General features: G+C 32.8%; 1 protein-coding gene across 1 annotated transcript in view; it reads right to left on the reverse strand.

Moving 5' to 3' along the window:
* Positions 1-9,203: 9,203 nt before the first annotated feature.
* LOC148173099 (acetylcholinesterase) overlaps positions 9,204-12,729 on the reverse strand; it is a 52,530-nt gene continuing 49,004 nt past the window's right edge. The window contains exon 7 of the mRNA XM_088038622.1: positions 9,204-10,531. Within this exon, the coding sequence (XP_087894748.1) occupies positions 10,407-10,531 (125 nt within the window). The 3' untranslated portion in view covers positions 9,204-10,406. The remainder of the gene's footprint in view (positions 10,532-12,729) is intronic.

Below are 12,729 nucleotides of genomic sequence, written 5' to 3' on the forward strand. Positions count from 1 at the left end.
TTCTGAGTCAATTAACATAATTTTCGATGCAAGAAAGCTCAGTTTTTTGACATTTTCCCCGCTGACGCAGATCCGGGCAAACATCAATTTCTGGTCAGTGATTGTTTAAGCGCCATTGTGTCTTAACAAAGAGAAAAAGCAAAGAAAGTGGATGTCAACAACGATTGTGGGCCCATATCGCTCCAGAAAAGTCAACGTGCGGACATTCGATGCTCCGAGTGTGACATTGTAAACGAAATTCAGTTTATTGTTGGATATCCTGGTCACGTCCAGGGGAGTCATCTAATGATCTACCGGTTAACGTATTGATTTGTTTGAAGTCGATGGTCACACTTTAATGGTGACCTGTAGAACGGTCGAGGTCAACAAGGCCTGGCCGATTCCGTGGTTCACCTGATCACCAATCGAGCTTTCTTTGCTTGATTTGCGCATCGCAGGATTCGACGTGCACCTGTGCCCTAGGAAACAAAGTGATTTCGGATTTTTAGGAGGAGACAGAGCGAGTGCCGATCGAGTGGATTTGCGCGAGAAACGGACACTGATGAATTTTCTTACAGATACTTTCTCACTTTTATTTCTTGCAGACGGAAAGAAACGTAAGGACACAATGATTAATGGTTTTTCTCTCGCACTTTTTTAATTCAATTTATTGTTTTTTATTTTTCATTCACTACTATAAGCCATCAAATTCACCAGAGAAGTTAAAACAATTTTTTCGTCAATGATGTAAACACGCTATCTACTACCCAAACTCGCCTTGAATCGTCCGCACTGCCATAAATTTTGATCAGATTTCTCGTAATTACAGTAATCAAAAGCACCGCTAATTAATACGTACATTTTGCCTCAAGTATGGATGTACGAATTAACTTCCGATTCTTCTGTTGACATTGACACGGTAATTCGCAAAAACGTGATGAACCTTGAATGGAAACATTTCAGGACATTAAGCAATTGAAATTTGAAAAGAGTCGTTTAAAATTTCATGTGAGTAAAACTGAACTTTCATTTAGATCTTTGCTTTGTATTTGTTGCAGGTTAAAATTTCATTGAGAATAAGATTACCTTGTAAAAAGTCCGCAAACCTTGGTAGCTGAAATTCATTTTCTGCAGTCTTGACATTTAAGCAGCTCGATATTTCTGGAGGAATTCGGTTTTCTTTATTTCAGACAAGAAGACTGGTTTTTCTTATTACTTAATAAAGTGAAACACCAAAAATTACATAATCAATAAATGATTTGGGACAGACTGAATGGAGACTTATTTCATTCGTTCTTGGTAACTGACTATCTTATTAATTTAACAGACGAATTGATTTTTAAGCCGATAACTGTGAATTTAATAAAAAATTAAATAGTCGTGTCAGAGTTGAATTTTTAGATCCAAGGTTCGATACAAATTAAATTAATAGCAGTTATTAGAAAACATTAGCTTCAGTCAATATTTTTTACAAGTTGTTGCAGGCGTATTTACGCTTATTTACGAAACACAGCAACGTGCTAAAATAAAATACGTAAAAAATCTTGTTTTGTACTATTCTCAATTCACTTGCGTTGTTCTTTTCTCAGAACAATTGCTCCAACCTAATGAAAAAAAGAAGTCACTTATTGCTTGTTGTTTTTTCGATTTCTTAGAAGATGTTTTAAGCCAGAAAATACATTTTATTTGTCACGGGATTAACTAAACGGTTTTTGAACTCAGTAATGTTGACTTAAACCATTATTTGTTGTTACCGCAAAACTGCACAAATAAAATTTAAGTAAATTGTACTTAAGTGATATGACTCATATTTTTGTTAGTGGTTGACGTGACTAATGTTTTTCTAATAAAATTAGTGACTCTGAAACTATTCAACAGTCACTGAACTTTATAAAATAATTGTGAAATTGTTACGTCGTTAATAAATCCATATTATAATAACAATTTTTTTGCAATTTTATTTTTCCTTGGAAGCTTTTGAGTGCACAAGGCTTAAAATTTTTTGCCTTAAGAATTTTTACTTACCTACAGATTTCCTGCATCTACAAAAATTTCAAAATCATTAAATATTTTTGATTCCCTAGAAAAAGTTTCAGTAATTTAGATTTGTCATTCATAAACGATTTGACCTACTGATCTGAGATTTGGCCAATTGATAGATCTTAAGTTGCTGATCTAATTCGGTCAATATCTTGTTTATTTGTAAAGCCAATTCAAGTTATTAATTGGGAATTGCTTGAGATCTGTAAGAACTTTTTTGGATTCTTTAAAATTTCTATAATATGTAGGTACATACTACTTATGTTTTTCTAAAACTTCCATTATGCTGTGGGTTTTCACATTTACTTGGAATTTTTTCAGACTTTCTTGGGATTTCTAATAGTAATAAACTAATAAATAATATATGTAATATAATTTTCCAGAATTTTTGATTCTGGGGTTAGAATTTCTGTGGTTAACTCTTTATTTTGTGACTTCTTTATTTCTTTTTTTTTTTGCAACATTAAAAGAAATGTTAAAAAAAGGAAGAATGCTTCTAAAAAGAGAATTGAATTAAAAGAATATGGTATATGTATAACATAATTTCAGAATCTCGTATAGACTAGAGAGAGAAAGTCACAGAATCCTAGAGATTAAATCTCAAAAAAATTAAAGAATCTGAGAAAATTCTAAAGACTTGTAATAAAACATAAATTATGTCGAGTCTAGAAACTCCTGGAGAATATCAGATAATTTGGAAAAATACCAAATAATCGTAAAACACTATAATTTTTTAGGTTTTCTGCTCTATCATTCTCTAGATTGTTCAGAATTCGAATCAGATGATTTGTTTTTGAGTTACAACTGCAGCAATTTTGAAAAATGTAGTTTTGCAAAAAACGCGTTTAAAGATAACTTTATTATAGTTAATAGCTGTAATAGTTTATTGTACTAATAGCGGTACCTAAAAAACTATGTAAAATATTTATTTGAAATTTTTGTATTTTATTTTTAAATATATGGACTATCGGAATATGCAAAAAAAATCGATTTTTTTTAAATTTCACAATGGTTGTGCTTCTTAAGAGTTTTAAGAGTTTTGAAAATCTAATTTAAAATGATTGTAGCTCTTTGAATTTGGCCAAAATTTGACAATAAGAAAAAACACTAACAAATTAAATCGACATCCAAACCAAAAAACTAGCATTAGCAATTAGCAACTTTTTTGCAAATTTCGTTAAACTGAATATCGTATTTTTTCCACATTCCCCACTTGGCCAGTTATTCCACCTTTATCGGTATTTTTTCTTTATAACGTTGAGCTTCAAAGTACAAAGAAGCTAAGAAACTTTGAAGCGTAATTTAATTAAAAATGCGGAAAGCTGGAATAAACCAGCCTATATATCTAGGTAAGTGGTCGTAGATCACAGCCTTTCTAATAAAAGTGGCTTGCACGCAGTCTATTAGCCATTCAGATTAATTATTTTCCAGTGATTTATCGGAAGATGGTCTCTGGCGTGTCATGCAACACAACAGAACGTTGTACTAAATTAGTATTTATAAATATGAATAATTGGGAAATGAATGTGGATTTTATAAGACAAACGTCATTCGGAGTTCGCTGTAATTTCGATAAATACGCAATTGGAGGAATGTATGAAATTTGAATAGAGAAAGTGGATTGGTGCTAAAATTATTGATATGTTCAGGAGGCGCTCTAATTTGCATCTGTATTAGGTATGTGCTAATATCAGTCGAACATCTTTGTTCTCGATCCTCGTTTTCCTATTTGTAGTTTCTTTCATGTAAGATTTATGGTACAAGTGGAGCTAATTCCTTAAATTTTAAATTCGTTTGGTGGATCCAGCCACATCACTAATTTCTGTCATCACCTGGCATTTCCCCAGCGACTTGACCGAATTTTCCAATAACCTCTGTGAGAGAACTGCTAGCATCCAGCAGAAAGCAGAAAATAAATTTGGATGAGCCCAGGGACAGAATGAATTCACGAAACTATGTGTTATAAGCTCGAGCTAAGTATCTCAGAAGACTCGTGGGACATTTCACGCATGTTCATTTAATAACATCTTAACAAAGTGAAGCTGCCGACAGATGTAAATTGCTGGATATTTCGTTTTTGTATTCAGATCTTCATATCCGCATGTGGGCCGTAAGCTCCAAAGCACGAAGAGTGGGAAGAGAAAAATCAAATTGAAAGGTCACCGGCACCTACATGTTTGAAACACAAAACGAGGGATAGAATTTCCTGTAAAGTACATCTACATATGAACTTTGATCTTCATGAAATTGAGCTTTTAAGCTCGAGATTAACGAGTGAGCGTATTTTGCTTGTGTGAACACTTATAAATCTACGTGTTGAGAAAAAATTCCGTTTGAACGAATCAGGGAAAAGTGGCACCCTTGGGGCACTTACTTAACATCTAAGATAAAATACCATTTTCTGGACCTCTGGGTATATTTATAGGTTCAGTAGATTTATATCGGGTTTGGTTCTTTTAGATTCCTCTCGTGTTGTTCTTGCTGCTGGAAATTTATTTTTTGCTAAATGAAGTTAGTCTGAGTAAATAATTAATCACTTAAAGACGAAATAAAGTTTCCATTAGAAGAAAGACAAGTTTTGTCATTAGAAAAGACATTGTCTCGCTTTCAACTTTCCTACTGTAATTTTAAAAGTTGCACAAAAATGGACTGTCTGCGATAAAAATTCCCCAAAGCGTCATCTCGAATACTTTTGTAAGTAACAGTTGCAGTATTGCAACTTAAAAACACCTGATGCTAGTTGTCTTGCAAGAAGAGAAAACTTTCCACTTCCGGTTTAAAGTGACTTAAATGGGGATTTATTACAACTCTTCAGGGATTTAAGACGTCCTAATAAAATTCAAGTTTATTTTAATCAAGTTTCGGATTGAACGATACATTAGTTTATTATTAACCGAAGCTGGAAAATATGAAATAAGATGTTTGAATGTGATTATGTAAAAATAAACTTAAAATGTAACGATGTAGCTGCACTCAAAAGGAGTTTTGCTCATTAGTTTACTAAAAAGTTGGAGAAATGCGATTGCGGTGAGTGTAAATAAAATCAACCATCATAATAATGTCGAGATGTCATAAACAACCATTGTGTATTTATTTTTAGCTTATTGTTATTTTGGTGTTGTAATTAGCGACCACTTGTCAATTTATTGATTTTTCGAAATTCTGTAATTTAAGATTTTTAAAACCCCTTGCTTGAAATTTAAATTTGTTAAATGGGTGATTTTACGTCAAAAAAGTTTCGACAAACTGTTAAACTAAGAAGAAGTCAAATTGAATTTTTATATTGCCTTCATAGAATAAATACTTTGGGTAAATTTTTTTAAAAAGCTGGTTAAAATTGTAATTTATATTACATTTTCTGACTGAAATTATTGTATCTTCTATATTTTTGCATTTTTTGGCGTTTCTATCAATTTTTTTTTTGGCCAATGCCTCGTTTTTTTATTAAACAAACTTAAATTATTTGGGCTCATTTTACGCAGGATGACACGCTGAACCCAAAAATATAAGAATTTTTAATTTTCGTCGACAAATAAATGAGTTATGGTCGTTTGAATTTTTGGGTTGTCGCCAGCGGTCCAAATTTTTGAAAGTTCGAAACAATTTGTGCTCAATATCTCAGAAACTATTATAGATATTGAGATGCGGTTTGCGCCATCGTTTTTCTCTCGATTTTGTACATAAAAAATAGTTTCTAGATGTTTCAAAAGTCGAAGTTTTTTGCGAAAATTTATGACTAAAACTATGGCAAAGTTCTAAAATTGATATCTCGCTTATTTTATTTGATTTTCCTAAACTATTGATTTAACTATAGATTTATTACAAAGATGTGCATTTAATACCTTAATAAAATAATAATAATTTGTACAAAAATGACAATTTATTTCTTAACAAAATTTTTAGTCAGTGCAGAATGACATGTACTTTGCCTTATATTTTTCACTCACTGAAGCATTAACAAAATTATTTGAGATCCAGTTTTTTTAGAATCGTTAAATTTTTTCGATGCATTAAAAAAATAACAAAAATTTGAAACCTACACTAAAAGCGTGGAGTGCGGACTGATTGTGAGTTCAATTCTTAGTGGAGGGTCGTAAATTCCTTTGTTATTCTCGAAGAATGCGGTTTATATTTTTGTTTCTTGGAAAATGCGAAGTTTTAAAACATTCTGCACAATTTTTCCGATGTTTTGTCTGAATAAAGAAGAGAAATTTTACTTAGATATGTACCTACATATGATTCCACATTTGATAGAATGTCTCAATAAAACGGTGGTTCCTATAAAGCGGAGTCGACTGTACGTACATTCGAAAATTTGGAATGCTGTTTTAATAATCTTGTTTTCACAAAAAGTATAAAGTTTAGTTTGAAGTTTAATATATTTTAATAAATAAAATAAAATAACTCGTAAAGAGAAAAGAGAACCCTTCGGTTTTAATTCGATTTTCTACATTTTAAATTTATTAAATTTCTTGATTTTTTGATTATTATTCCTTAAATTTAAAATTTCAAAAATTTTATTTGTCAAAAAGCTTTAGATAGTGAGTTATCAAAACTCACTGGCTTAAAACGTTTAAATAACATTAAAATTTATTTTATTTATGTTTATTTAGATCTGAAAAAATTACCTATTAATTGAATTAACGTCAAGGTTCCAAATATCTATAGAAGCAATAAGTGGTTTACATGTGATCACTGTGAGGATAATTCAGAAGCGGAGATTGGAGATTCTTATATCTTCATAAAAAAGAAGTGTAAAAAAAGTTTTTCTTAAGAATTATAGAAACGTGATCACTTAGAGTATAAATAAAATCGACGACAATAGGTAACATTAACCTTTAATATTTCACACGCTGGAGATGACTGGTCATTACATCGCATCGCAAACAAAAGGGTGGATAATTATTATCACATATAGAAGTTGTGAACTTTAACATTTTAAAGCTAACCCACACTTTCAAGTTCAAAGGGCAATACAATTAAAAAACAAACATTTCATCAGTTTCGATCATGAAATGGTAATTTTAATTATATCCGCAACGGTGTCGATTTTGAATCTAAATTGGTGTGGGTGTTTAAAATTGTTGCTCAAGGATTTTGCACAAATGATAACATTTAGGACAAATAAGAGAAGAAATGATGAATTTTTGTTGGTATTAAAATAAATTGTGACATTTAAGTGTCGGCGTAAATTAGTACCCGTTTGTTTATAAAATGAATTATCTGTTGTATCCGGCCTTGATTATAGAAATCGTGGTCTTGATCTTCGTCGAGAATGAAACCAGCAAATTGGGAATATACATCATTTATTTATAAGGATAGATAAACAATATATAAAGGTTAAAAGTAAAACAGTTTTAAAAATAACGGCTTATTTAGTTTTTTAGTCTTCCACACATACAAAGTTAACAAAATAAATCTGAAATATACAAAATTAATAAATTCAGTGTATATCAGATAGGCCTACGTATATATAATATATAACATTACATATTTAGTTTAAGCTACATGTATGCATATAATCTATTCTTCCTAAACACTAGTTACTAATTAATATTGACTGTTTAGAGCGACCATTGTATAATAAACACATCAAAACCAATGAGAAGCAAACTCAATCAGGACAGTGCCCGCTTGTTGACGCCGATTTTCCAAACAGTAGCAACAACCACAAACCTAGTGTTGCTTCGTGTTTATGTATCGGAGTGTGTTACAGAATGGCGCCACTTTTATCTCTAAAGTGCATGAAAGCACTATCATGAAGAGTAGATATCTATCACGTATCACATCAAAATGGCGAACATATTGAAGCGGTAACTCTTTGGTTACGGTGCATATCGATTCAACAAAAAATTGAATCCGACGTTACAGCTCTTGTCTTCCATACACATGATATGTTAACATGTTTCGCTATATACGCTATTATTTTACAACTGTCTTTCATGATATGTCTCTTTTAATGTATATCTTTAAAAAATACATTTTAAGATTATGTTGTATATCAAATACGATTTTTATTCATTCATTTTACATTTAACACTACTTAATTATTGGACAGGACAGCTGAAGTCACATTCATGATATGTGTGCAGTTTCGATAGATATGTAATGTATATTTCTCTATAACTAAACTAGTTGTGTATAAATCAATGATTGTAATTACACTTGCACGGTTATGATATGTATCTAATGGTAATGCCGTCGATGGAACCACAACGGTGGTTCCATTGAGGCAAGGTTCACAGGCCGAACAACTACTTGCTAGACGGTGCTCAGCAAAGAAAAACACGTAACAACGGTCAACAAATCTAACACTTACAAGCTCAACACATCCAACGAAATAAGACTTGATTCTAAAGCTTTCTCGCAAAATTACACCGTCTCTTCTCTTTAACTTCCAGAACTTAATACTGTCACAGGCGTCGTCATCGCAATTCCCCAAAAAGTCTTTATTCTATAGTATTAAGCTATCATAAGACTGCGTTTGTAACTCCTACATTGTTGTCAAATATGTAAGGCTGGCAGCAACAAGGTTCATGTGAGTGTACATGGTGCAGGTATAAAAAGTTAACAACTTGTCCAGTCTTAGAGTGAGAAACTAGAAGAGAAGAAGTGACAACAGCGACGCCCGTGCATTACAAATTGTAAATTGATATGTATTCACAGCAGCAGCTCTTAGCTGTTTCCAGCCCTCATGTATGCGCGGTATAAATAGCTATACTATAAGGTATAAGTAGTATATAGTTAATATAGGCACTAATCTAATACAGGCATAAGAACAGGGTGGCAAGCCTGCTACCACTAAACCCCGGAACTAAAACTGTAGGAGATGCCTCTCCTATTGTACTTTAACTGATTTGTGCCACATACAGCATATCCGATTCTCAATGACGGTGCTGTATATCGAATAAAATACCTCATGGGAAAACGGGGTGTGTTTCTTTGTGTGATCATAAGAAGTTGCCGTATTCTATCCGTTATAGTTGTAGCGTTGAAGTGTGAAAATTGAAGCCCGACGTGTGAGCAACCAGCGTTACACTGGTCAGAAACTTTAGAATTTATTGTACGGTTAAATTGACAAGCGTGGTGTTGGACACAAACTTGCAACGAGTAGGTAATATAGAAACATATGCGTACTTGACACAAACAACTAACGAAGGTAATAAGGACGACCCTTATCACGAGCATGAACAGCAAACTTCTAAAGCTGTGACCTTAAGAAATGATTTGCAACAACAAAACTATCGTAACACTACTTATACATAGTCTTATACATAGTACGTGGTCTAAACGTCCAAAATTATACCTTGCAATTTCGGGGTCTCGAAAATGATATGTGTACCGACAATAAATTGACGCTTGAAACAAATTGGCAGGTTTAAGGTATAACGTTTGAAACGTGTATATAAAATGTACAATATCTTTAACAAAATTAGCTCTTATATACAATTTGGCTAAAGGATGAAATCATAGTTTATATATCACGAATTTTCATTAGACATTAATTCCCTACACATTTTTACATAGTCCTAACGATTTTTTTTTTGTATGTAGCAGAAGCATGCGCGACGCAAGTGTAGCACGTTCCTACACCTAACATAAGATTGGTTTCTTAACATTATTATTAAGATCGATAAATATGATTGTCTATGACTGTGTATAAATGCAAGAGAATTGTATTTTATACAGAGTCAAATGCGTACAGTCGCCACGAGCATGCTAACATTGTCTCTTATTTCACAAAGCTTGATTTCTTGTCCCATTAAGTCGCGCGTCACACCTGACAATACTCGCGAAATTATCAGTATATTCTGTCGGTGACATCAGCAAAATGAGGGTTTGTTATATCACGTCTATTATATATTTTTCCAGGGCATTCTTGACAGTACAAACGACTGAGTTCATTTATCAAAAGCTTCAGTGATTGTTTTATTCTCTGGTACAGACTGGTTCAACCTGTCCGATCCTCAAAGCTCTATTAACCTTCTGACGATTCAATTAAACCGATAAAAGTTAAATATTCTTGTGCTGTAAACCTATCTAGAACGGGTTTTGATTTCTTTTCATCACTTTATAATTCGAAATAATCCACTTATACCTCACAGTTTCCTCTCGATCAAGCACTCAAACCGAGGTAATGGAATTTTCCGCGGTATTAACTCACCCATTCTATACAAAATATATAAAGTATACTAATTGGTATTTGGAATTATAAAGTGATTGTTAATTTAACAAACTGAATTATGTCGTTAACGTCGTCGTCTGATAGAGACGCTGGAGTTTACATAAGTAATTCTAATTATCATTTACTTCCAATTCTCTACGTCTGTGTCTGAAGCTTTGCAACTAAGTAGGCCTACATTTGCTTACATATAAGAGATACTTATCTACAATGCGCTTAGAGCTAGCATCAATAAGATGAGGATTTCCAGCAGTGTGCGTCTAGATGCCCTTCCCGATGAAGACCCCATTTTGCTTAAGTAAGTGTTGACGCAGGGTGGCTCCGCCGAATCTAAAACAGAAGCAAGGGACTTAATGCTACGTCAACATTCTTACACTTGTACATCTTCCCCCTAACTCAATGCGATTAGCTCTGACTAACTGCTCCCACAAACGAATCAATGTTTATCAACACTATGTAACAACAAAAATAATTATGTTATTTTTTTATATTTATTATTAGAGACAGACGTATTTTTTGATATGTCATCATTGGTTTTGTCGAAATGTTTTTATATGTATTAAGAAAAAAAATAATCAAAAATTTCTGTTTTGTTGTTTTCCTCACTGTGAATTAAAAAGTAGGCACAAGATGACAATGTAAATTATTTGCAGATCTATTTATTTACGTAGGGGAGTGTTATATAACAATTAAATAAGTGAAACTGAAAATAATTTTCGCGAGGAAATTTTGGGAAGCGTATAAAGTCTATTGGCATTAAAATTCTTAAGGATTCAAGGGTTCAATTTTTTTTTTTGAAAATTGCCTCTCGAGTCTAAAGGCATGGTATTCGTGAGTCTTTGAAGTCACTGACATTTACAAATCCTAGTATCTAGAGAACTTTAAGATCAATTCACTAACTGCAATTTTGGGTTGCTGATATTTCCTGTTTGCTAACAAAAAGAAAAAGAACAAAAATTCTATTTTGAATTCTAAACATAAAACCGCATCTTATTTGTTGTTAATTTGTTAATTGTTAATTTTCAAAAGCTAGAAACAAATGAATTTATTATTTTTCTTGGGGCAAACTTGAATAAATGATATTTATAGTCTTCAAAAGAAAGCCTAATTACAACTATATTAACGAAAAAAATTAGATAAATATGACTTTTGATACACAGTGCAATCAACGAAAAATTCAAAAAACGTAGTGACAAAAAATAAATCTCCTCTTAATAAAACAGCGGCGCTTTCTTCACCCAAACCAAAATTTTATCTCCATGTCGTCACACATATGAATTCAAAGAGACCCCATGCAGGCTTTAATCTAAATCCACCCCTCGCCATGGCACGTCCGTCCGTCGGATCCAATTGAAATAAAAAAAATGTAAACGTCTTCTCCACGTCTCATCAAATTTTCATATTCGGCACGACGTAAAAATTTCGTTAAAGTCTCCTCTTTTCGAAAACAAGTGTTTTCGAAAACTGCTCACGTGTCGATGCTGTGCATGCGGATATATCCAGGAGTCTCAGCCCGTTTTCTTCGTAAGAAATGTAAGCCGTATTCCCAAAGGAGAGTTAGATCGATGGTGCTGTGTGCATGCACGGGACTGACTCGAAATATTACTGCCTTCTGAAACAACCCCGGTCCCGACTGATTTTATAGCCGCCGACGCTTTTACCTCTCTTGTATCCCGGTGACACAAAAACATACACGGAACGAAACCAATTTGTTGTCAACCAAAGCAAGAGTTTCAATTTATAACTTTTTTTGATCCAATTGACCCTCTTCTGGATTCTTTGTTGGTTGGGGTTGCATTCGAACCAGCTCGGATTATTACGGTGTCCCTTTTTTCTCTAACATGATTCGTTTTTTGTTGCTAAATAATCCTGCCTGGCGGATTTACATACGTGGGGTCTGGAAATTAAGCGTTCTAGAGTGTTAACTCTTGTTATGGGACATTCCCGTTCCCAGAGGTGATGATTTCACCTAAAGGCTCTTCCAGGTTAAATGATGTCAATCTACAAATGTCAGCGCATTACGGAAAAACAAACGTTGGGATATTTCCAATTAAATGAGCAGCATTTGGTACAGTTCCAAACATTTATTTTACTGCCACTGACAAGAGTCATGGGCGTAATTAAGATTCCAGTCAACTGTGCCAAAACATACAATTAGATATAGAGCGGAAGATCTTATAATTTTGGTAGATTTGACACTCTAGCAATGAAAATTTGAGAGATTTTTGTTTTTGATTTCATCATTAATTGTACAAAATTGTCAAATAAAGCGGCTGTCTAAAAAACTTACTTTGACTTCAGTATTACTTGTATCAAATGACAATTGTTTAATAAGGAGTGCTTCTTTAGTTGAATAAGTTAAAGTGGTTTGTATTTATTATTTAATTGCATACGGTATCTAATTATAAAATTATAGAGCAATAGAGTCAAAATTTAATTTTAATTATTTCATTCAAACCAAACTATTCAATTTTGTAAAGTTAATTTTATGGTTTTTAATAATAAAATTTAGGATACTAAATATTTCC

This window comes from Gnatocerus cornutus, chromosome 6, assembly GCF_029298725.1.
Source record: "Gnatocerus cornutus isolate USDA-ARS CGAHR chromosome 6, icGnaCorn1.1, whole genome shotgun sequence".
In the NCBI taxonomy this organism is placed as follows: Eukaryota; Metazoa; Arthropoda; class Insecta; order Coleoptera; family Tenebrionidae; genus Gnatocerus; species Gnatocerus cornutus.